Source organism: Phoca vitulina, unplaced genomic scaffold, assembly GCF_004348235.1.
Source record: "Phoca vitulina isolate PV1807 unplaced genomic scaffold, GSC_HSeal_1.0 scaffold33, whole genome shotgun sequence".
NCBI lineage: Eukaryota > Metazoa > Chordata > Mammalia > Carnivora > Phocidae > Phoca > Phoca vitulina.
In genome coordinates, this window is record NW_022589736.1 from 16,341,911 (window position 1) to 16,368,331 (window position 26,421).

The window sequence follows — 26,421 nt, forward strand, 5'->3', positions numbered from 1 at the left end:
GATACTACCTGACATGGGTCAGAATGGCTAAAATTAGCAAGTCAGGAAATGACAGATGTTGGCGAGGATGCGGAGAAAGGGGAACCCTCTTACACTGTTGGTGGGAGTCTAAGCTGGTGCAGCCACTCTGGAAAACAGTATGGAGGTTCCTCAAAAAGCTGAAAATAGAGCCACCCTATGACCCACAACTGCACTACGAGGGATTTACCCCAAAGATACAAATGTAGTGATCCAAAGGGGCACCTGCACCCCAATGTTTATAGCAGCAATGTCCACAATAGCCAAACTATGGAACGAGCCAAGATGTCCATTGACAGATGAATGGATAAAGAAGACGTGGTTCATATATACAAGGGAATATTACTCAGCCATCAAAAATTTGAAATGTTGCCATTTGCAATGACATGGATGGAACTACAGGGTATTATGCTAAGTGAAATAAGACAGTCGGAGAAAGACAAATACCATATGATCTCACTCATATGTGGAATTTAAGAAACAAAACAGGATCACAGGGCGAAGGGAGGGAAAAATAAAACAAGACGAAATCAGAGAAGGAAACAAACCATAAGAGACTCTTAATCATAGGAAACAAACTGAGGGTTGCTGGAGGGGAGGTGGGTGGGGGAATGGGGTAACTAGATGATGGACATTAAAATGGAGGGCACATGATGTATTGAGCACTGGGTGTTATATGCAACTGATGAATCACTGAACTCTACCTCTGAAACTGATAATACACTATATGTTAATTAACTGAATTTAAATTTAAAAAGATTTCTGCTTAAAGATGTGCACTCTAGCATTGTTCTAGAAATAAGAGCTTAAAAACAAAGACTGCTCGGTTGTTCTCCAGAAATGTCCTTTGAATTCACTCTGTCTGTTTCTACCATTTCTACGCTGCCTTGGCTGTCATCCTACATCCAGACGGATGCCTGACAATGTTGAAAAGACAATTCCAGCTCAGTGCTCACACCTGAATGGTGAATGGACTGTTGTCGGAACTTCTACCTGGCCTCCTTATTCTTTCTCTCCTCCAGGTACTTACCAGCTTAAATCTCAACTTTTGAACCCAATCCCACTTCAACCGAAAGAGCTTCTATGCAAAACATCATCTGAACAACAAATTCCAAGCTTTTTGTTTTTTTTTTCTAAAAAAAGGTTTAAAAAGCACTATGTTAAATTCATCCAATCAATAATCAGAAAATCTGTTACTTTTCCTTCCTTCCCTTGAACAAGGGTTAAGTGGCTGAGTTATGCCATCTCAACGGAAAGCAGTTCAGGTCAAACCAGGTTTGCAGAACCCAAAGATATTAAACTTTGGAAAGTACCTCAGATAACGCCATCCAAATCGACTTTTTCAAAACTGAATAAAGCAATTAATCACACAGGTACCAACAGAAACGTATCCTGATTTCCTATTAATCACTAGCAAAAATATGCTCTTCTCTAGGAACGGAAACTGTAAGAATAAATTCTGGTTCTATCGGGGGGAGCAGAAATCTGGTTTGGAAGCAGTGAGTCATGGAGAAAGAGGAGAGAGAGCGGCACTCTTTGATCCCTCCGGAAAACAGACTCAGCTGTGTGGTGTTTTCATACTTGTCTGTAGTGTCTTAACCCCCTTATGTTTACCTCCACTACAAACGTATCAATAATGTGCTCCTGGGGGAGGAACCAGTGAGCTACTTCCTCTTCATCCATCACCGGGGCGAGATGAAACTGCTTCAGGTAAGTGTTGGTCAAGTCTCGAACGGCCCGGATATCTCTCGGTTCCATCGGTCTCAGGCCTGACGTCTTGGTAGCCTTGTTGCAGTGAACACAAAACAAAGTGGGAAGTTGAACTGTAAGAGGAACGGAAGGCCGGGTACGTCAGCGTCACCTGGGAGCCCGTCAGAGCTGCCGAATCGTGGCTCCCCCTCAGCCCTACGGAATCTGCCGTTTACCAAGACTCCCCAGTGATCGGTCTACACACAAAAGCTTGAAAAGCACCGACGTAAAAGTATGTTAGACAATGTGTTGTACCTTCTATCCGTGGGCCCAGTCTGGGGTCAGTGATGCCCCAACGAAGCCAGAGGGGACACCAATCTACGTGCCAAAGCCAAGCATGTTAACAGCCTCCACCCCGGGGCAGAGCAATCTGAGCATGTGTTCTGGAAGGATGTGCTTTAGAGACTGCCCTGTCTGACATGTTGAGGTGAAGACAGCTCAGAAACTGATTTTATTGAATGGCTCGTGAAGAGGCTGTAGCTCTTCTGTTCTTGTGAGCAACAAAAATGAAATAAAAGTAGATCATATTGGTTAGAAGGGGAAGGGCAAGCATTTGACCAGCCAAGTATTTTCTAAAGGTGCATGGCTAGCTGCCAAGTACCAGGCCTGGCTTCCCCTGCTCTCTTTTGATTAAAAAAGGTGATTAGAACAGGCATTTGGATTCATCATTCCAGAGCATCACAATTTCTATGGTATTCTATTAGGAACAGAATTAACCTAACGGTCAGGACAGGTCCCTATTTGGATTTGTTCCACTGTGACCTCAGAAGAGCTCCAGACATCACTTAGCTCCCTGGGAACTGCCCAAACACCAGAACACTTGAGCCGAGAAGTGAGAAAACCCACCACAAGTGCTTGTTTGTACAAAATACTAAAAACTTAGCAAGACAACTTCATCTTTCCAGTTAGCTTGATTTTTTTCCTTTTTCCTAGAAATAGTGGATACATTTTAAGCAATAAGTAACCTGTATATAAATAGTTCTATTCTACCTTTTCTAAGTTATTTTTAAATGCTTTAAAATTAAATACTGCCTTTAAAAATAGATCATGACAACTCCCGCATGCCCCCAGACTCGGAGCATAGCAGATAAGCCTAAGGTGGAAAATAGGTTTCATGCTAAGTGCTGGCTCTGATCCATCTTAGCGGCTGTGCCGAGGTCTCTTGGGGTCCGTGACAAAGAATGCTGACTGATCACTGACTGGTGGGGGCTAGGAGGGGGGTTGAGAGATCTGTTCTTTGTATTTACAGACCCAATGTCCTTTCTGTTATGACTTATGTAATCTATAAAGATGTAGTAATTCAGCTAAAATACAGTTTACTAGTACACATCGAGAGAAGATAAGCCCTGAACATTTAATAGAGAACTCGTACTTCTAGCCTTTCTGTGGATCACAAAGCCAAAGCACGAGAAATCTCCAGGCCCTGGCTTCCATCCAAGGCTTAACCCTTCAAGCAAGAAGGGTAATAACAGCCCAAATATGTGCGAATGAATGAAATGAAATGAATGAATGAATGAATGCCTATGTTTTGAACCACATTTACACAGTAAGGTACGGTGAAGGCTGCAGACAGGGAAAAAAGTCGGGGTGAGTTCTTCAAAGATGACACTTCTTGGGCCTGGCACTTTTATGTAAGCCAGGCAAAAATTCTTTTTTCCTTTCCCCTGACCCAAGTTTAGTGTTTGGTAGCATTTCTATACTGCAAATTCATGGCAAGATGGAACGTAGGTGATTTCCAAATACAGGAAAAGGTAACAAACATACATTTCTAAATGCTAACAGGAAAAACCAAACTACATATACAGAAAGAACGTATTTAAAAAGTCATTTACAAAGATGGTTTTCTGCTATGCAGATGACCTCGATAAAGTCTTAAGTAGCCTTGCTCAATAGTAAACTGCTTTTTCTTTTGTTGCTGGTTCAGGAACAATGATATCAAGCAATTAGATTCATTAGTGCAAGCAATAGGATAGTGCATGTGTTAGGCGGACATTCAGAAAGGAAGAACAAGCCTGCCAACTTCTTTCTAGACCAAAACACTCCTCTGCAGCAATATTCTCCCTCAGTGAGTATTTATCCTGCAAAATCACTAAAATCAACATCTTTTGCCCAGCAGACACCCTTAAAGCAGCAGTTCCTGAATATTTTTGTCTAAGACACCTTTCCCCTCTTAAACACGGAGTATTCCCAGCGAGTTCTGCAAAGGTGGGTTATATCCACCCGCACGTATCGTATTAGAAATTAAAACCGAGAAAATCTTAAAACAAAAAAAAAAATGCAGGAGCACACATTCCAGAAGGCCTCTCGTAGACGTCACAGTTCATCTGTAGGGTAATTAAAGCGAAAAATGCATTTTATGTCTCACTGTTATTATAAAAATAGTGTTGATGTCACAGACCCCGGTCCCCCGAAACGGGCTTGACTCCAGGACTTCTCAGGGGTCCCAGGACCAACTTTGAGAACTGCTGTGTCAGGTCTCCAAAAGTCAGAATAACGGGTAGTCGAAGTGGGAGACGGAAAACTCCATGGAACAGTACGTTTGGGTGAACAGGCAGAAAGTATACGCACTGGGCAATTTATAAGCCCTAGAAGTGCTTTTTTACAGAAGCTTTTTTTTTTAAAGAGAACATCAGACTATATCAGCTATAAAAAAAAATGCAAGATCCCAGAAAACAGGAGGAGAATGTTTACTTTTGCTGACTCACAATGTGTGTCTCAGGGCCTAAACGTGCTTCTTTCTAGTATCATGAAGTTTCACACTCTCCAAAAAAAAAAAAAAAATTAACAGAAGCACAAAATACATTTTAAAATATAAAATACACCCTCCAATTACAGCTGCGGTCTTCAAAAGAGGTGGGGAAATGTTAAGCCTAGATTTAAAAAATGGTAAGTTTTGGCATAACCCAAAAAAGAAAGGTGGCTTCCAGAGAATTCCAAAAAAACAAAAAGACATTTCCAGTGACTGAGACAGCCTTACATTTCATATGCAAACTCTATTATCTCAGCCAGACTCACTTTCCCAGGGTCCAGCTAGCAGGCGTGACTCGTTGGGACTCTCTGTACATTGAAATATGTGTAAAATCTGCTTATCAATGCATATGGGGAAAAGGCTCAGAGATCTATTAAAAAACAGAAGCCGTTTTGTTCTCTGTCAAACTATGTGGCATAAACTGTCTTAGAGCCAAGATTCCAGAGTAGAGATGTAAGCAATGATTATGGGGATTTGATTTAAAAAGCAGCCGCAGGACACTAATCATTAAAAAAAAGCATCTACTGCAACTAAATGTTGCACGTCTTCACAAGCACGTCCTTCCTGCAACACTGTGGAAGGACCCCAGGAGATGAACCTGACTCCAGTTTTTTGCCAACTTTAAATTCCTTCACCTTTAAGAGCACTGACCAAAAAAAAAAAAAATTCCAACTTTGTTTGAAAATGCTCAAAAGTGGGGCGCCTGGGTGGCTCAGTCGGTTAAGCATCTGCCTTCGGCTCAGGTCATGATCTCCAAGGTCCTGGGATCGAGTCCCGTGTGGGGCTCTCTGCTCAGCGGGGAGTCTGCTTCTCCCTCTGCCTCTGCCCTCCCCTCCCTGTTCATTCTCTTTCTCTAATAAAATCTTCAAAAGAAAAAAAAGAAAAAGAAAATGCTCAACAGCAAGCTAAAACAAACCAATGTTTACAAGGTAGGGGAGGGCATGACTCTTGGGGAGACCTCAGCATTGCAGAGAGCAGAGGCTGGGGGTGTGGGCCCTGGGTGGTTCTCTCCTAACAAGAAGATGACGATCTGGGCAGAGCAATTTCACTGCTCTCTTCCATAAAACGGGGAGAATGCCCTGCCCTCCTAGGACGGTTCTGAATAATAGTTGAGACTATGGATGTTCGGTGTCTAGCACAACGCTGGCCATAATAATGTTAACGCTTTATATTCAGAAGTCCACAAACAAGGCCCACAGCAGGCACGGTACGCAGACACAGTAATGATGGATCAGAAGATGAGACTGATCCAGAGAGCAAAAGTTGTACGCAATAAAGTTCTTTACACTTAAGGGTACAAAAATGTTCTTAAATCACACGACTGGGCCCCTATGCAGGCAGGCCATTGTCTAGCACATGCTACGTTGTCCAGCTTCTTTTTTTTTTTTTTTTAAGACTTTATTTTTTTTTTTTTTTTAAATTTATTTATTTGACAGAGAGAGAGAGAGCGAGAGAGGGAACACAAGCCGGGGGAGTGGGAGAGGGAGAAGCAGGCTTCCCGCGGAGCAGGGAGCCCGATGCGGGCCTCGATCCCAGGACCCCGGGATCATGACCTGAGCCGAAGGCAGACGCTTAACGACTGAGCCACCCAGGCGCCCTTTAAGACTTTATTTTTAAGTAATCTCTACACCCACCACGAGGCTCAAACTCACAACCCTGAGATCAAGAGTCGCATGAAGAGTCGCACACTCTACTGACTGAGCCGGCCAGGCGCCCCTGAACCGTCCAGCTTCTAACTCAAACGGTACACTCCCAGGTGGCTCGGTGGGTGCCTTCCAGATTTTCTAATATCTGTATTCTCATCTCTTCTACCCTCTCTTTTTCCTCATTGTTTTACTCTTCATTATTCTCTCCTTCCCCAGGACTTAAAAGCAGGGAGGCAGACTGGAACATGCCAACGAGCGCTATTCGGCCCTTGGCGATTATGCTTTCCTGCGTTCACCTCCGCTCTAGTGACCGTGTGGCACGACATCCGGTGGGACCGGGCCACGCTGCCCCCTGGGGGTGTGTGAGAGGTGATGGCAGGAGCAAAGGGATCTAACAGGCGGAACGTGGATGTTCGGGGCGTGCATCCCGAGTCCCCCACTTATTAGTGACAGGCCCGTGTCTAAGTGTCAAACTGCGTAAGCCCTGATCTCTTCATCTGAAAAATGCAGACAGGCCACACCAGCTTTGAAAGGTTGTCATGAGAGTAACATGAATATATATACACATGTGAGAGCACTTTGTAAACTTCACTTTATTGGGGGAAAGAAACTCCCAGTGCCGGACCAGGGATTTATTACCAACTTGTTAACACTGTTACCTGAGTTGATCGATTTTTGTGTAAAAACAAAGGATGAGGGACAAAAGTCAAAAATACTCTTAGCTCAAAGTTTGATCACCCTGAATAAACCCATGACAGGTACTAAAACTCCTCCTTCATCCCATTTTAGGAAACCTACATGGAAGTGGGCGCCTTCCTTACACACAAGCTGGATGGCTTCAGGCTCAAGAAACTGAAATTCGGGGAGACCACAGAAGAGTGTTAGCCCCTAGTGAAAAAAGTGGGCACGCCTGAAGTTTTTAAATTTCCGCTCCTGGATGGCCAAGTCTCCAACCGCAAGGAGGCCGCTGAGAACGGACAGGCCTGCAGGGGGCGTGTTTCGCCGTAGCCGTGTCCTGTGCCTCTACGTGCCTGTCCCTCTCGGGTCACTCTGGGTCTTGGCCCCTAGCATCAAAAAAGCCCTGGCCAGTCAGTATTCAGTGTCACGTTGCTAGTGTGACTTCTCTGAACGTCTTCCGTGCACACATCTCCACACACCTACCTTCCCTTCTGCCACTCCAGCATGAGGGGCTGGCGCCCCCTCCCCAGGTCCTGTGGACCCTACTCTCTCATGCTGTCTGCGGTGTTTATTTTCTTCTCTTCTGGTCCACATTTCCCCTCCTTCCTTGGCCTCAGAGGAGGTGGGTTCATTAGTCTGAGCCCCACCATCTGCAACAACAGTTAAGACCGAAGGGAAGCCGAGGCCTTCCGATCCTTCTGCCAGGTTACAAAGCTCCAGAATGATGGTCCTGATCTCTCGCACATCTGGTTTCCCTCGCCTCCACTTTTCTCCTCATGAAATTCTGCCTAAGGTCAGAAATCAGTTGATTCCTGTCTATCACTGGAAAAAAATACATCCGTTGATGTAGCTACTCACATGTACTTGGTAAACACACAACTGGCCAAAAGACGAAAGGAGGTAGTGGAGTCCACTGCACCGAGAAAGGCCACTGCAGGTGAAGCCCTCCCCGTGTTCAAGACGAACATGGTGACATTCCACGGGAATCCCTCAATCAAGTTAAAATAGTCACGAAACTACTTTCTAACAACCCAAGAGAAAGAATAGCTCTGGTGAAATCAAAACTTCAAACGAAAGATCCCATCTGTGGCAGACGGATTCTAAGATGGCCCCCGGTGATGCCACCTCCTGGTGCTCACAGCCTTGCGCTCCTCCTGAATGTGGAACCTGGGACTTGCTTCTAACCAGTGACATTCACAGCGATGGTGACTGGATGTCACCTCCAAGCACTGATGACATAAGGTTCTAACTTCCACCTTGCTAGCCGGCTCTCTCTGTAGACTCACTCCCTCACTGGCTTTGATGAAGCAAGCTCCATGTTGTCACAGCTGCTACCCTATGGGGAATCTCACCTGGCGAAGACCTGAGGGAGGCCTCAGGCTGATGGCCAGCAAGGAATTAAAACTCTCGGTCCAACTGCCAGCAAAAACTCAGGCCTGCTAACAGCCATGTGAGGTGGACCCACCCCCAGTCAAGTGTTCAGATGAGACCCAGCCCCAGTGGATACCTTGATGGCAACTTCATGAGAGACCCTGGGGCAGAGGCCCCAGGCAAGCTGGGCTTTGATTCCTGAACCACAGAACCTGGGAGAAAACAAATGTGTGTTTTAAACTGCTAAATTTGTGGGAATCTATCACAACAGCAAGAGACAACTAACACACCATTCAAGCCTCAAATAAAGGCAACAATGGTAAGCACATGTAACTTTTCCTCTATTAAGAGACAACTTGTCATGTTGGGAATTTACTAGCTTAAAAAGATATTTTTTTGAGGGGGCACCTGGGTGGCTCAGTCAGTTAAGTGTCTGCCTTTGGCCCTGGTCGTGATCTCAGGGTCCTGGGATGGAGCCCTGCGTCAGGGGCGGGGCGGGGGGGGGGGGTCCCTGCTCAGCAGGGAGCCTGCTTTGCACTCTCTCTCTGCCCCTCCCCTCTGCTCATGCTTTCTCTCTCAATCTAATAAATAAATAAAAATCTTTCAAAAATATATATATTTTTAAGATTTATTTATTTATTTAAGAGAGGGGGTGGGGAGGCTTAGGAAGAATCTTTCAAGCAGACTCCCCACTGAGCACAGAGCCCAACGCAGGGCTTGATCCCACAACCCTGCGATCACGACCTGAGCTGAAACCAAGAGTCAGATGCTTAACCAACTGAGCCACCCAGGCGACCCTAAAAAGATGGTAATTTAATGAAACATTATTTCCTCTCCTTGGTCTCTCACTGTAAGCCTTATTCCTTAGATCCTCTGTGTTAAAATAGCATCAGAAGCCCCAAGTTTTCTTCCTTCTTATGTAACAAATGGTAAATACTCGAAATTTCAAAACTTACATATCTTGAGTTCAATCCCATCCAACCATAAACTAAAGACTTAAAAGTCTTAAAAAACAAAAAACAAAAAAAACCTGGTGTTTCCAAATGAGCTCCCCTATTTTTCCTAGCCCAGAGTTCCAAAAAGCTACATATTCACATTCTCAAACACATGAGCTGGTTTTTTAAGACTCTTGCAAATAACTCTTTTCTACATTAAAAGCTTTAGTTAAGGTCACAGCTTTGAAAAACTGCAGAACATTCTTACTTACATCCGGAAGTCTGTAGAGCTTCATTGTTCTCTGTAAAGTCATATTTCTACTCAAGTGAGAAAATTTCACTTCTACCAGTTTTCTGGGATTTAGTGATCGATGCCAGTATCTGGAATATAATAAAGGTTTTAAAACCTGATTGGTTTCTAACCCTACCAGTTTTTTTACTCTTTGTCCCAGTTATAGAAGCATTTAACGAACACTAGTGATGCCCCCGGTGCAGGGCTGGATGCTAGCCCTCTTCTTGCATAATTATTTTATCAGCTGGTTTTTACATCTAAAATACATCCTTACTTTCCTTATGTTCCTTTGTAGTCTGTGACATTTCATCTCTTTTAGTAAAGAGCAATCAAAATTGTAAATAAAGTTAAAAAATGCCCAGTCTGCAAGTATTTAATGACCACTGCTAATTCTACAGGAAGCAAACCAAAAAGTTTAAAAACATGAAAACATCCCCCCTAAATTAGTAGCTGTCGCTTTTATATAATGCACACCAAAGAAAACAACTTTTTGAGAAACTATCTTGAATTTCTTCAGTGATTCCAGTTTAGGTACTAGGATGATTTGTATTAAAACATACCTGCGAAGTCTTATTTGTTCAGGTTATTTATGAATAATTTAATCGGAAAGAGTCGTTTTGCAGTTTACCTTTCATAAGTTTTCGTCTTATTTGAGGCAAAAATAGTCAAGAGAGATAAACCCTGAGGCTTTACAACAGGTTAGTCCAGGCACAAATCTGCCCTGGATTAACCTTTGAAAGCTTGGTAAGAACAGATGAAGTCATAAAAAACAGAGCTTAAGCCTTTTCTTACTCTCAGCAAACAGGTTTGTTTGGGCTTCTCAACTGGTGTTTATCAGGCATTTGGGACAGTTCCCTGACAGCCAGGGCAGGGCCTGGTATAAACCTGAGTGTTCGGAAGGAAAGAAAATGCTAGCAGGCTGGATGTTTCAAGATCACAATGCCCCGAATTCCCCAAGGGAGAGGCAGTGCTGGTCTCTCCAACGGAAAGGACACAGGAATACAGAACCAGCATCATTAGCAGGTAAATGTTAAAAAGCAGAGTCCCCCCACCCCCCGGCTTTTTTTTTAATCACGAAGTGGTTCTATGGCAAACTGGAAAGAACACTGGACACAGTGGTTCCTGGGTCTGGTCTCCCCCCTCTGCCACCAAACTATGTAATAACAGGTAAACCCAAATCCCTGAGTTACACGTGAGAATAACTGGTAGCAACAGAGCAAGGGGGCAAGAGGTGAGCGTGTGGTGTTGTTACCTGCAAGTGGCTACCGGCTTAGGAAGAACCACTCCAGCGGTATAGACGGCCTGAAAAATCCCTTCCAGGTTCACTCTTCTGGTTATTTCTCGAATTAACACTGGAGCTACCCGTTTTGATCTCAATTTCTTATGAACACAAAGAAAGTTGATTTCTACCATCTTTTTCACACTAAGAAAGAGAAAGAGGTCAAAAATCGGAGGGAACGTAAGACGAAAACATTTAAAAAAAAAAAGACAACACCCATGACATTTCAAAGAATATGAAACCGAAAGATCCCCCCCTCCTTCAACACAATATTTAAGAACAAATGACCATCATTTAGACATTTCACAAGTTCAGATGGATATGCTGGTCTCCAAATCCCCTGCTAAAATGATCATAACTCTAGGCCATGGAGACTCAAAGCCCCTTGTCCTAAATAAATTTAAGACTTTTTTTTTAAAGTAAGTTTTCACTTTAGAAAACGGGTAAGACGGGGAGCCTGGGTGGCTCAGTCGGTTAAGCTTCTGCCTTCGGCTCAGGTCATGATCCCAGGGTCCTGGGATCGAGTCCCGCATCGGGCTCCCTGCTCAGTGGGGAGTCTGCCTCTCCCTCTCCTCCCCACTCATGCTCTCTCTCGATATCTCTGTCTCTCTCTCTCAAATAAAATAGATAAAATCATTAAAAAAAAATAAAAGAAATAAAAACGGGTAAGATGTGCCTCAAAGTTTCTACATCTGTTTTTTTCTGTCATGTACGCAATTAGGACAATAAGTGGGTCACCCAGCTGCACAATCTGGTAAGATGTCGCTTTGGAGTATAATGCAATTCCTAGGATCCTGAGAGGTGCCTTGACCAGACGAGAGCTGGTGTTCTTCTGAGCTACAGTAAACCTTCCAGAGCTGCAAAGCCTGTTCCCCACTCCGGTTCTACATATGCAGGCATCCCATGTGGCACAGAGACTCCCTGACATCAAATGCCTTTTAGTAGCAAAGAAACTAACCAATACACTGGGAAGTACACAGTCCCACTCTGCACAAGATCTCTAAAATTCTGGGCTAGAGACCCAGAGCAAAAATGCAACATAGTTATCCTACGGATAAAAAGATTTTTTAAAAATCTCTCCAAGATCTTTTACGATAATTTTTTTCTCCAGAAATAAATCTGAAATAACCATTTATAGCTTTTTTATTCTGATACATACATATATACATGTATACGTCGTATTTGTGTGTGTGCACTGATGAGATTGAGAGAGATCTGTCCTTTTTTTGCTGTTTGCAGTCCAATTTTTTTTTTTATTAAATCAACTTTAGTTTTCCACTGGTCCGTGTTTCTGAATCAACTTTATTTTTAAGAGTTTTAGATTTAGCAAAACCGAGCAGAAAGTAGAGTTCCTTCCTGCAAACCCCCGCCCCCACCCACCCACAACCTCCCCTAAGATCAACAATCTGCATCAGTGATTTTTCAAAGCCCATTGTAACTGCAGTTCTTGGAAAAACAACACATCAAAGCCAGCATGGACAAGCTGTAATAGGTACCTGTCATAAATCCGAATGTTTGCTGGGATGGCACTTATGAACCCTACTAGCTTTTTGTTCGAAGACACTCGGACCCCACAGTGCCACTGAAGGAGCCAGCCCGGGGGACGCAGCGCCCTGAAGTGGATGCAGGCAAGGAAAACAGGCGGCGGTTAGTGTCCAGGAACCCAGGGAGACCGAGGCATGCCGCCCCGACTGCCCACGCCCGGGGCACCCCCAGCAGCCGGCCAGACTCACCACAGCAAGAATTCAGGCGAGTAGTCGAAACGGAACACGCTTTCCTCATCTTCCACATAATTCTCATTTAACAGCGTGTACAGCTCCTTGAGCTACAAGACCAAGCAAGTGTCCGGTCTATGGTGCTCCAAACCCCGCCCCCCAGAAGCAATGTGTGCGAAGGCACGTGTTGAACCCCAGAGTGTTACTCACCACATCGGCGTTACCCAAGTCCAGGGTGTCCCACATAAAACCCTGCGGCAGGGAATAGGGCTCCTGACGCACGTTGTCTTTATCCGCTTCAATGGCCCCGTGAGAGGTTATGACTTCATCTGGGGAGGAGCAGAGGAGAAAAAAGACAGACAAAAAGACAGAATATTCAAGGACAAAGCATTCTGATGATCCAAAATGGTCCGTCACAGAAAACGAAATCATTTCTAGGGGACTTGGGTTTCATATCATCTTTGAAAATATGCTACGTTTCAGCTACTTCTGGAGGGAGACAAGGTAGCTAAGTGGCGGAGAAGAGCTGCTATCTCACCAATTAAATAGAAGGAGCAATCCTTTCTCATGCAATGACAAGGTGTGTATTAGGACATGACAGTGACTTCTCAGCCTCAGCCCCTACTTGACAGATCCACTGCACTACACCACAGTGGACAGCTTAGGTCCGATGACAGCCTGGGGAAGTCTCTTCTTATTCTGCATTTCAAAAACCTGGACTGGGGGGTGGGGGGAGGGCTACGGTGACCTCTGACCCCTCCCAGCAACACCTACAAGTAATTTCCAGACTGCTGACAATGCAGCTGAAGTCATCCACGTCTCCAGTGATCTCCACAAAGGTGCCCTTTTCCAGTTCCTTCTCCACAGCTTCCCAGTGTGACTGGGATAGAACCCAGTCCCCTGCGTGTGGCTGATGCCCACCTGGCCGCCCACCTGGCCTTTCTCTCCAGCTTCATCCACACTGACCTCCCTCAGGCCGGCCCCAGCTCACGGCGTCTGGGGTTTCCCTCTGCTCTCACAGCCCTTCCCCTGCTCTCCGTAGGCGAGCTGCTTGCGTGTTTGCAGACATAAGCTTACACATCACTTTCCCACAGCATCTTTCCCTGACTAAAGCTGTTTCCTACCTGGAGGATGCCCTCCCTCCATCCCCACCTGGCCACCATTTGTATCCTACTTTCCCTTCACTTTTTCCCCGCCATGTTCCCCAGCGCCTGGCACTGAGCAATACACATTCACCATTGATCTATTACTCAGCCATAAAAAAGAATGAAATCTTGCCGTTGGTGACCTTGAAGGCATTATGTGAAGTGAGTCATGTCAGAGAGAGAAAGACAAATACTGTATGATTTCACTTATTTGTGGCATCTAAAAAAAACAAAAATTCTGAATTCCTAGACACAGAGAACAGTCTGGTGGTTGGCAGGGGTGGGAGTGTGAAATGGGTGAAGGGGGTCAAAAGGCACAAACTTCCAGTTATAAAGCAAGTAAACTCTGGGGATATAACACACCGCATGGTGATTATAGTTAATAATACTGCATTGCGTATTTGCAAGTTGCTAAGACAGCAGATCTTAAAAGTCCTTATTACAAGAAAAAAATTCTGGGGACGCCTGGGTGGCTCAGTCGGTTAAGTGTCTGCCTTCGGCTCAGGTCATGATCTCCAGGTCCTGGGATCGAGTCCCGCATCGGGCTCCCTGCTCAGTGGGGAGTCTGCTTCTCCCTTTCCCTCTGCCTCTCCTCTCCACTTGTGCGCTCTCTCTCTCTCTCTCTCTCAAATGAATAATGAATAAATAAAATCTTTAAGAAAAAAAAAGAAAAAAAAATTCTGTAAGTCGGTGTGGTGAGGAGTGATAACTAGACCTACCGTGGGGGTCATCTAACAAGGTACACAAACATCCTATCGTTATGTTCGACACCTGAAACTAATATAGTGCTGTATGTCAGTTACACCTCAAAGAAGAAATAAATAAATAAACAGAAGCAGAATTTAAAAAAAACAGGTATTTGCTGAATAAATGACCCTCAGGTACAGGTTTTGGCCTCACCTTTTTATTTATTTATTTTTATTTATTTATTTTTTTTAATCACTTTTTTTTTTAAAGATTTTTTTAAAAATTTATTTGACAGAGAGATAGCACAAGTAGGCAGAGCGGCAGGCAGAGGGAAAGGGAGAAGCAGGCTCTCTGCTCAGCAGGGAAATGTGGCGCACCCCGGCTATCTTCCCAAAGATGTGTGGTGGTGTTAGGAGGCGGCCCAAGGCGGCTTGCTTGACCCTGGGCTGTGACCTGAAAGCCACCAACAGCTTGCCAAGCAGCATTCAGCTAAACCCAATACATCTGGATCAACAGACCCACATCCCTTTCTCTAATGGCCACTCAATTCAACGGCATTTAAAATCCTTTAAGTTCACTCTAGGGAGTCTTCCTCCACGACCAAACACGTGTATTTCTAGAGCCTGAATTAAAAAACAAGTGAGGAGAATCGCTTTCCTCGATCTTTCCCACTCCCAAGCCCGTTCTTTTTCCAGGTACGTGGGGTGGATACGGCGGGGAGAGGAGCAGGAACTTCAAAAAGGTTGAAAAACATTATTTGAGGGCAAAGACAAGGACTGTTCCCAGATTTTTATGCGATAAAACGGATAATTTGTACATAACTGGACTACAAAGAGATCTGGATGACAATCCTTTATCTTACACAGATTCTGGAACTCGAACAATCAAGAAAGAAGAACAGAGAAAGTAATTATAATCTATTTGCATAGGAGGATAAGAGAAAGCAGCAGGCTTAGCTTTTAATGCAGTCATAATCATTTTTAGTGCATTTATATCATCACCTTTTCTACTGTGGAAAGGGGAAGAGTTAAATGATGTTTATGGAAACTTATGAGGCGAACAGTCTGAGTGGCACGTGAGGGAGCAGGCCCAGCGCTGAGGGGAGAGGCCTGCTGCCGAGATGCCCATGCGCCCCAGGTGTCCCCCGGAGCGCGCCCAAGGGGCCCGAGCCCCTTACTGCGCCGTGGTGTTCTCGGCTGCTAGTAACTCACGCCGGCAGTGAGTGTGAGGGACCCTACTGCTGAGCAGCACAAAACCTTCCATTTCAAGAAGATCTAGTAGGGCAAATATCCTGTGTCTTCTGGAGTAAGTGAGATGTGAGACTGCTAAAAATTTATGTAGAGGAAAAACGATTCCATGAAGCTCAGGACCAAAAAAGGTCCTGAGACTCTGTCTTTTATATATGTTTTTCATACACTAAGGTTTCAAGTGGGAGAAGTTGGATTTTTTCTATAGGAAGAGGAATTAAACTCTAAAATTGTGTCTACTGAAAGCCAGTGTCACTACCCAATATTTCTATTTTAAGAAGAAAAACAGGACTTTTGTGTATACTGCTAATCTGTGATAAAAAAACAAATTATGGAAATTATGGAAGTTTCTTTTGTTTGTTGTTAACCCAGCTGTTTTTGTGTGGGGGGCGGGGGGGAGAAAGAAAGGCAGAAGAGCTTACTTAATTTGGGTACCGGCTGTGTGTCCCAAAACTGGTATCTGTGTTTGGCAGCCTCATCGATGCTCCTGGCGGGGCCCTGGCACGCGGACAACAGCTCCATTGCTCTCTGGATATCCTGCAACTTCTGCATTGGAATGCTGGGATTCTAGAACAGCAAAGACACACACACACAAAAATGAGGCAGCGGCCACCGCTCCCAAACCTGGAGCAGACACACGTGCCATCTGCCTTGGAGCCTACGACACCAAAAAACCAACCAGCTTCCTCTAAGCCTGGTCAGGGATCGGGCTCAAGGATGCTAAGGTATTAAAATAGAAGCAAACACATTATGTTAAAGGTAACGATAGCTCGGTAGTTTTAACGGGGCTTTGATAGTTTTGGGAAATCTGAAGTAAAGCCGACCACCCCTGGCTTCAGGGTGCCCCCTATCTGCAGAGGGTCCTCACCCGCACTCATCTGGGCAGAGCGGCAGAGAGGAGGGACACGCGCCAATGCGTTACCACCACGCGGCAGCCCGTCAGGCATACCCTCGGGTTCACTGCTGGGGTTTATGCCCTGCAGTAGCAATGTGGGGCCAAAGGAAGTAACTGCTAGAATGGAAACCGGGCAGATGAGGGAAATTTCAGTCCATTAAGAAAAAAGAAGAAGAAAGAGGAAGGAAGGAAGGAAGGAAGGAAGGAAGGAAGGAAGGAAGGAAGGAAGGGCAGGAAAGGAAAAGGAAAAAGGAAAGGGGAAAGGGAAAGAAAAGGAAAAGGAAAGAGAATTGAGTGCTGAGCTGGGAAGGAAGTTAATCAAGAAAGGGAATCTCTAGGGCGCCTGGGTGGCTCAGTTGGTTAAGCGACTGCCTTCGGCTCAGGTCATGATCCTGGAGTCCCAGGATCGAGTCCCACATCGGGCTCCCTGCTCGGCAGGGAGTCTGCTTCTCCCTCTGACCCTCCCCCGTCTCATGCTCTATCTCATTCTCTCTCTCAAATAAATAAATAAAATCTTTAAAAAAAAAAAGAAAGGGAATCTCTAAGAATGCCCTCCACCAGGACCACACCCTGCCCTCTCCCAGCTCTGATGTTCCTCCAGAGACAAACCTTCCAACGAGAACAGTTTCTTCTGTGAGTTTAGATCTTTGGCAACCACAGCCTGTTTTCCCCAACCCAAGTGTTGGAAACTAACCTTTTTAAGTAAAACATATTCTCAGTCTGGAAAATTGACAATACCTTTCCAATCTCAAGTTCCTTCCTCGAAGCCAATATCCTCTTATCTCTGAAGATTCCCCAGCTCTTTTTTTGGAAAGTCCCTCAGATAATGTAATCCCACATGGAAAGCGAGCCTCTATTTTCCACTTAGGGCTGAACAGGAAAATCACGGAGTTTTTTTCAGTACGCAGAATTATTAGTTTTAGAATTTTGATGCCACACAGGGGCGCCTGGGTGGCTCAGTCGTTAAGCGTCTGCCTTCGGCTCAGGTCATGATCCCAGCGTCCTGGGATCGAGCCCCGCATCGGGCTCCCCGCTCCGCGGGAAGCCTGCTTCTCCCTCTGCCACTCCCCCTGCTTGTGTTCCCTCTCTCGCTGTGTCTCTCTCTGTCAAATAAATAAATAAAATCTTTAAAAAAAAAAAAAAAAATAGAATTTTGATGCCACACAAACAATGCTCTTCACTGTAGTTCAGAAGTGGTGAACAAGAATTTCGGAGCCCTTTGGTTTTCCTGTGTGCCAACAAACCGGGGGCGCAAAGAAAAGCTACTATCGACCTTCGCTGGTTTATTAATAGTAGCTCTGGACTTCTGGTCAACGTTGAATCTAACGTCTGTGGTCTGAAGCCAATCCTTTAACCTGGGAAGCTTTACCCATGTGACACACTACAAAACAGAGTTCATTTAATATAGGCCTCCCTGTGTTTGCTTAAGATTCTTGCTCTGAACCTCCAACATAGAGTAACTGATTTCCAGCAAAATGAAATTTACATCCATTTGAACCCCTAAACAAGGCAATCTACTAGAAGACCTACAACTTAAAGAGAAATCGGAGCATAGCATATTTCAACTTAATAATGCTTGAACATGTACCCATTTATCCTTAAAAAGGCAAATTTGAACCCACAAAGCCTGCACTGAATTTGTCATGGGAATTTTTCTTTCCTAATTCTGGAGTTAAATTCTTGATCACAAATATACCAAACTCTAGCTAGTTTGCAGCAAACATGAATCAGCATCTTTGTTCCAAAGGAGCCAAGGATATCCCAACTCCGTGAAGACAGACCTCAGAGTGGTTTCAACCCTACCTAACTAGCCTCATCAGGTTGACTAGCAGTCTTTACATAAAACGACCATTCATGAAATATTTATATCTGAATGATCACTATTTTAAGTGCTTTCTTAAAGTAGAGAGAAGCAAGCACAATTTTCAAATCCATGGTGACAAAGCAGCAAGGAAAATTCAGCTATGATACATTCTTAAACCTATCCATTTACTTTCCACAGCAACACCGCCTGGGGAGAAATGAATTAGTGTTAGGGAAGGTGAGAACGCGGATCAACCCCATGTTAGCTTCCCACTACCATATCCCTAAGTCAGGCGCACCTCTTTTCCTCCGTGGACTACTAAGCTCCAACTGTATGTAACTTTACCCTTTACTTTCTAAATTTAGTATCTTGGAAAGATGTCCAAGTCCTCCACCACTAAGAAGTCTAAAGAATCCAGACAAATGTCATCTTATTCTGGTTCCTGAGGGCAGAAAATAATATTTTCTACACACAAGCCACTGTAATTTACAGTGTTATTTAGAGCTAGCATCTTGTGTAAGGGAAAGAAGCTCCAGTTTAAAAAAATGCAATGGACAAAGGCCCACATTAACACAATTCTTATTTATTCTCAATTAAAAAAGAAAACAACTTCTCTACGTACATGCTAGCCATTCCTCCTGCCTTGGCTAGCTCTAGTTTCTCATAAGTGACCAGAAGTAAGGGAAGGGCTCAAAGTCACTGGGGTGTGCGGCGAGGGGTACAAGCTGATGGTGATGGTAGAAGCAATACGGAGGGTCAGAACCGCATATAAGTGGCACCGCATTTATCCAATGAAGCGACATTGAGAAATGGGAAAAACGTCTTGCGAGTAGATGGTGTACCTTATATGAGTGACCTCAGGAAGTAGGTACAGTGGATAGAGTATTTATTACCTGAGAGACGAGCTGAAAAGCAAGGGGGGAACATCCCATTTTCTTCTCACCCCACATAGGCAGTCAGGGAGAATTGGGCAAAGTAAGTATCCTCTCAGTGACCCCTGGTCTTACGTGTAAAACAGTAACACCACCAAAATCTGCCTGCAAGACCCACTTCCCACGATACAGTGTCAACTGTGTGCAAGAAAAAGAATTTCAACCCCGCGAAACTTGCCATATATACAGTGCTTTAGACTATAAAGACCACTTAACAGACAGGATCTAACAGCAAACAGGCTCGCAGAGTGCGGCACCCACACAGCTCGTGGGCCGGGGCCAGGGCCGGGACCGAGCCCCTCGGCCACACCACGACCCCCGGGACAACTGACGTGGAGCTGCAACCATCAGGATCATCCGGGCTTCGTCATACTTCTAACGCCACCCCCTTTGCCCTGTGAGTTTCCTGCGCGGAGAGGGCCCTGTGGTCCCCCGTGGCCCGCACACAAGGCCTGTGTTCCCCGCCAGGGTGACCGGGGTCGGCCCCCCGGAAGGCTGGGGGGGTGGGCTGCCATCAGCACCACCAGAACCCCGCGCGGCCGGCCATCCGCCCACCACGTCTGCTGGCTGGGTCTCAGAGGGCTGTTTCTCCGGCGGGAACGTCAGGAGCTACGGCCCACCCTCGGCAATGGGATGTAAGAATGGTCGGATTCAAAGTCATAAGACTTACCCATGGCTGCTCCCGTGGGAATCTGCTCCCAGATCATGTGGTGCTATTCAGGTAATTAGACAGATACCCAGAAAAATTAAAATGTGAATATCTTCTGAACCAAAAGTAATGAAATATTAAGCGTAACTTCAAAACAACAACAACACACACCTAACAAGCTCACGCGGAGACTGACTTCTATCACTACAATCTACATACAAATGCGCTCTTTGAGAAAAAGGAAAAATGCAGGTCGTATCCACATACACACAAAAATGCGGTCTGCACCTCTTGGTTATTTAGGTACGAACATCAGCGTCAGGAAGGCTGTAAATGCCCGCCGGGGACGAGCGCCTTCCAGCACACGGTCCCGGCAAAGCCCTAAGTACACCTCTGCTCCCCCGGGGGCGCTGAGCCCTACAGTCCGGCTCCCACATGCAGGAGGAACCACAGAGGCTAAAATAAAACAGGGGTCTCACTTTGGAAGGCTGCTGGATTTTAATCTCCTGCGAATCAGAGGCCGAGTCTGACTTGGTGCCTCCGGAGTTCGGTTTCTCCTTTTTTCTCTTCTGTTTCTTCTTTTTCTTTTTGGCACCCAAATCCCCTCCAGGACTTCTGTTAGGAAATTCACAGAGGGTAAAACAAGAACAAAAAAAATCATTATATAAAATTAATCATTGAGAAGAACGCAAATTATACCCAGGAAGAAAAAAAAAAGAACTAGGTTAGGATGCCTGATACTGTGATTTATAAGAAACGTATAGATGTGATCATTCAGACGACCTAATATATAGCTCTCATACATATTTCCTAAGTGACAAGAGCTTAAAAATGTCTGTTGTGTTAATGAGGTGACTTCTGGAAAGTGCCTAAGGATGGGGGTTGGTTGCCAGTAGTGCCAACCCTGTGACCAGAGGGCTGGAACTTATATTCCCAGCCCCCAGCTTCCAGGGAGGAGGGGAGGGCAGCAGGATGGCCAGTGATTTGATCAGTCGTGCCTATGTAATGAAGCCTCTATAAAACCCTCGAAAAACAGAGTTTTCCTTGTACAGATTCGGGGAGAGTGGAGCATGGATGCTCCACGCCCTTTCCCAGCACCTGGCCCTGGGCATCTCTTCCACCTGGCCGTTCCCCAGTCCTATCCTTTTATGATAAACCAGTCATCTAGTAAAGAAAATGTTTCTAGTACTTCTGTGAGCTGTTCCAGCAAATCAATCGAATCTGAGCAAGGGGTCTTGGGAACCTCTGATACACACCTGGCTGGTCAGTAGTACAGGGGACAGCTTGGGTTTGCGACTGGTGTCTCAAGTGGCGGGCGGCGTGGGGTGGGGAGCAGTCCTGTAGGACCGAACCCCTGCCCCGGGCAATCTGATGCTACCTCCGGGAGGACGGTAGCAGAATGGAGTTAAATGAGAATTCTGCTGGTGTCGCGTGGGAAGCCCGCCCTCCACACGCACATGATGAGATTAGATCCAGAAACTCAAAATGGCATGTAAAGCGGGAAATGAAAGTGAGATGAGAAGTTAATAGGACAAGGAACTCGGAAGACTGACTAGTCTACACGACGTCACACTGCAGGTGCTTAGACAGCATTCGAGCAGGAAAACTAGAGCTAGAAACCATATTTTATAATGGAAGTCAAGTAGCTTTCACCCTTAACCACGGCTCCGCTAACCTACTTTTTAGGCAGCCTTTTAAGGGAGAGATGCGTGTTGTAAAAAATTCCATTATAAACATCTCTTGGGTACAACAAACCACAAATCTCAACACAACAGAACCAAAGAAACCGCTTCTCTGCAGAAGGGGAAATTTTCCTTGGTAAATCATTTAACAAGAAGAATTAACAATAAAAAATTCTACGTGGAAAAAAAATGTTCACTGGTAAAACATTTGTCTGGAACTCCTGTCATCTTATGGCTGTCACCCCCTGAAAGAGCGAAAGAGACGCCAGGAGATTTGCAATTTCCAGTTACTTGGGTCTACACTACCACAGTATTCCCAGAAGGGAAGTTAAAATTCAGAGACTGTTACTGCATTACCGCCTGGATGTAGGGAAAAGTGATGGAAACAATCAGTTCCATTCTATTGCCCTCAATGAACTGTATCTGCTGCTACCTACTTTCTCTGCCTAGTTATCAGATATGTATGCATCAGACAAGACACAAATGTCACTGATACATAACATATATATATATTAACAGCCTCATAACATTGTCCCTCAGAGGCAACCAGTGGTTTTTCTGGTACATATTCTTCCAAAATTCTCTTTCTTCTCTAAGCACGCCTTCATTTTCACTGTAAGTTTTAAACAAAAACTGTATCTTAAACATACCATTTGCCAACTTGCTTTTTTTCTCCTTCCACTTACTTAACAATGTGTCTTAGACTTCTTCCCATGTCAGGATATAGTGAGCTACCTCATTTCTTTTTAGCAGCTAGAGAGCATTCCATTGTGTAAATATATCCTATTTAACCATCCCTATATTAAAAAATGCTGCTGCAGGGGCACCTGGGTGCCTTCCGGTTAAGCATCTGCCTTCGGCTCAGGTGACGATCCTGGGGTGCTGGGATCGAGTCTCACGTCCAGCTCCCTGCTCAGTGGGGAGTCTGCTTCTCTCCCATCCCACCCCCCGCTCATACTCTCTCTCTCAAATAAATAAAATCTTTTTTAAAAAATGCTTACATCTTTATGCATTCATGCCAGTATGTCCAAAGGTGCAAATGCCAGATCAAAGGGCACGAACGTTTTTACTTTTAGTAGATAATTAAGATTACTGCACTAAATACTGTACCAATATCCACTCCACCAACAGTAAATCAGTTTCTGGTCAGCAATTCTGGTCAACAATTCCTCTCAGATTCATGGGAAAGGCAAGGACCCAGGACAAACTAAGACTGGCCCCAAGACTGGCCAGACAGGTGAATACAGGGCTTCCTGGAGAAAAGGCTCAGGAATGCAAACCTCCACGGCAGCGGTGCTCAGGTAAGAAAACCAGAGTCATGACTGCCCAATGCTGGGGCCTATATGTGGACCAGGGGGGGTCCAATCCGAGGGGAATCCCACACGTTGGTGAGTTTTACCTCCAGGAGCAGTCAGGTTCCCAGAACAAACAGCAGACAAAAATCCCCCCATGCTTCCGGCAGTGGGAGGGGAAGAGGGACCCTTCTGAAATGAGCCAGAGCACTCTGTTCTCAACAAGGCCTGCCCCCAGAAGAAATTAGTCGTCGACCAGAGCCTAACTGACATGGGGAAACAGCCAAACCCAGCCCACGGTAGCATCCTGTCCCACATGAGGGGGGAAAAGAAAACAGAGGAAACAGGAGCAAGTTCAGAGCCCAGAGGCACAGGCTCACCAAGGGCTGGGAGGGGCCCAAGTGCAGGACGGCAGAACCCCCACGCCCTCACCTCTTGCCACCGTGCTACTGAAGGCCAGCCTATAGCAGTCCCTCTTACCTGGTACCTCACGTCTGGCTATCCAGAAAAAGTTGTAAGGTGTACTGAGAGGCCAAAAACACAGTTGGAAAAAAGACCAAGCACCAGAATCGGACAGGGCAGGGATGCTGGAATTATCAGACCAAGAATTCAAAACAGCTATGATTAATATGCTAAGGTCTCAAAGGAACCAAGCAGACAGCATGAAAGGACAGACAACATTAACAGAGAGACAGAAAACCTAAGAAAGAACCAGAAAGAAATGATAGAAATAAAAGACACTGTAAGAGAAATGAAGAGTACCTTTGATGGGCTTATTAGTAGACTGGACAGAGCTGAGGAAAGAATCTCTGAGCTTGAAGATGTTGCAACAGAAACCTTAACAGAAACGTCCAAAAGTGGGGTTCCTGGGTGGCTCAGTCAGCTAAGCGTCCGTCTCTTGATTTCAGGTTCAGGTCATGATCTCAGAGTTGTGGGATCAAGCTCCGCGCTGGGCTGCCCCCAACCCCACTCTCGTATGCAAGCACACACTCTCTCAAAAACAAAAACAAAAATACAACAGCAACAAAAGAAATCTCCGAAAGTGAAAAGCTAAGAGAACAATGACTGATGAAACAGATTAGGATACCCAAAGGCCGTGGGACACCCACAAAAGGTGTAACACATGCGTAATGGGAATACCAGAAGGCAAAGGAGGAACCTAACAAATATTTGAAATGATCACAACCGAGAATTTCCCCCAATGAATGTGAGGCACCAAACCACAGATCCAGGAATCTCAGAGAACACCAAGCAGGATACATCCCAAGAAACACTACGCCTCGGTATTGGCATATCCTTTTCAAACTACAGAAAACCAAAGATTAAAAAGAAAATCCTGAAAGAAGCCAGAAGCAAAATATGCTTCTCCTATAAAGGAACAAAGAACAGTAAGTCGAGAATGTCAATTTCCCAACTTCTCTGCCAATACTGAAATATTAACATTCTTTTTCATCTTGGACAGTCTTTTTTTTAATTTTTATTTTTTTATTATTTTTTTTAAAGATTGTATTTATTTGACAGAGAGAGATACAGCGAGAGAGGGAACGCAAGCAGGGGGAGTGGAAGAGGGAGAAGCAGGCTTCCTGCGGAGCAGGGAATCCGATGCGGGGCTCGATCCCAGGACCCTGGGATCATGACCTGAGCCGAAGGCAGATGCTTAACGACTGAGCCACCCAGGCGCCCTTCATCTTTGACACATTTATAGGTAGAAAAGTCTTATTGCAAATTTAATTTTTCTTTTTTTTTAAAAAGATTTTATTTATTTGACAGAGAGAGACACAGTGAGAGAGGGAACACAAGCAGGGGGAGTGGGAGAGGGAGAAGCAGACTCCCCACCGAGCAGGGAGCCCGACGCGGGGCTCGATCCCAGGCTGGGACCATGACCTGAGCCGAAGGCAGACACTTAACGACTGAGCCACCCAGGCACCCCATCAAATTTAATTTTTCTTTATTTAATCAGGAGCAAGGCTATACATCTTTCCATATGTTTACTGACCATTTATATTTTTCTATGAATTGCTCATTCATATCTTTTTCTGTTACCCATCTCTTAAAAAAATTTGATTTGTCGGTGGCCTTTACACAAGCATGGATGGAACTTACCAGTTGTTAAGTACTTTTACTTTGGGTACTTTCATTTCATTCAATCTTGCAACATCTCTACGACATACTACTCCATGTCTGTAGTACGTTGCCTAGGCTGTTGTGTATTACTTAGATTGCAAATACTTTACCTGGTTTATTTTTTTACAGTATCTTTTCCTATATAGACATTTAAAATCTTGGTGGAGTCTAAGAAATTTTCCCGGTGGCTTCTGGGCTTTTAAATCTTGCTTAGAAAGACCTTCCCTACTGTAAAACTACATTAACATCCTTCTAGGTTTCTCCTCTACTGTGTGACTTTTGGAAAATAATATTTCGCTTTCTAATTCACTTGGAATAAGAGGTGTACAATGTGAAGTGCCCATGCCTCTACTTTTCAAAAATACTACTAAATCCAAGAAGTAACATCACCTGTTATGACTGGGGCCACACTGTAGCACTCAAAGACTGATAAGCAAATTTTGTAAGAGAGCCCGATCTGCCTACTAACTGGATGCAATCACAGTGAGGTTCTCTTGCTGCCGGATACCGTTCCAGGTGCAAGCAGTATCAAAACACATCTGAAAATTCTCTCTTTTTTAAAAGATTTTATTTATTTATTTGACAGAGAGAGAGCACAAGCAAGGGGAACTACAGGCAGAGGGAGAAGCAGGCTCGCCCTGAGCAGGGAGCCTGATGCGGGGCTCCATCCCAGGACCCTGGGATCATGACCTGAGCTGAAGGCAGACACTTAACGACTGAGCCACCCAGGCGCCCCTGAAAATTCTTTGATACTTCTCTCAACAAGAGGTGAGGTCTATTCCCCTCCGCTTGAATCTGGGCAGGCTTGTCACCTGCTCTTTGCGCAGCAGAAGTGACCCCATGTGATTCGGGAGGCTCGGACACAAAAGGCCATGCAGTTTCCAACCTGGCTTCCTCAGGGTGCTCATTCTGGGGGCAGCCAGGAGCCACGGACGAGGCCTGAGTGCCCTGAGACCTCCGGGCCAGCAGACGGCGCACCTAACTCCACAGCAGCACCAGGTAGGGCCGTGGGAGGCAGCCCGGGTGGACGACCAGCCCCGTGGAGCCTGCACCTGCACAAGAGGCCCTAAGGGAGTACCTGCCTTTCCAACTTCCTACCCACAGAATCTGCAAGCGTTAACAAAGTGACCACTGTTTTAGGTCACAAGCTCTGTGATGACTTGTTACAGAGCACTAAAAACTGGATCAGAAATTGGGTGCCTGAAAATGGAGGGCCACTCTAATAAAACCCTAAAACACAAGCCACCGCTCCAAGGCCAGGTGAAAAGGCCAGTAGGGGTGGTGGGGGCTCCAAGAAAAATAGACACAATGTTTCACATAATGATTATTTCAGTGAGTGCTTCATTTTCAACTAGGAACCTGAATGAGGAAGGGAGACCCATGCTACATACTAGAGGAAGAACGTTTATAAAGAGCTGTTGCCAGCGATGATGTGGAAGCCAGAAAATGTACCTAATGAGCTGATGATGCTCCAACTAAGAAGATCGCTGGGCAGAGGGTTGAAGGTGCTGCTTCGCCCCGCTGTCTATAAT

General features: G+C 45.2%; 1 protein-coding gene across 4 annotated transcripts in view; it reads right to left on the reverse strand.

The window, feature by feature from the left end:
• NMT2 (N-myristoyltransferase 2) overlaps window positions 1–26,421 on the reverse strand; it is a 63,407-nt gene that overhangs the window by 10,728 nt on the left and 26,258 nt on the right. For 2 of the 4 annotated variants that reach the window (XM_032425612.1, XM_032425614.1), the window contains exons 2-9: window positions 20,271–20,406; window positions 15,934–16,078; window positions 12,643–12,761; window positions 12,451–12,542; window positions 12,214–12,330; window positions 10,691–10,861; window positions 9,419–9,527; window positions 1,633–1,803 (exon numbers count right to left, since the gene is read on the reverse strand). In XM_032425612.1, coding sequence (XP_032281503.1) covers window positions 1,633–1,803; window positions 9,419–9,527; window positions 10,691–10,861; window positions 12,214–12,330; window positions 12,451–12,542; window positions 12,643–12,761; window positions 15,934–16,078; window positions 20,271–20,406 — 1,060 coding nt within the window. The remainder of the gene's footprint in view (window positions 1–1,632; window positions 1,804–9,418; window positions 9,528–10,690; window positions 10,862–12,213; window positions 12,331–12,450; window positions 12,543–12,642; window positions 12,762–15,933; window positions 16,079–20,270; window positions 20,407–26,421) is intronic. The other 2 variants (XM_032425613.1, XM_032425615.1) reach the window with 2 other exon arrangements.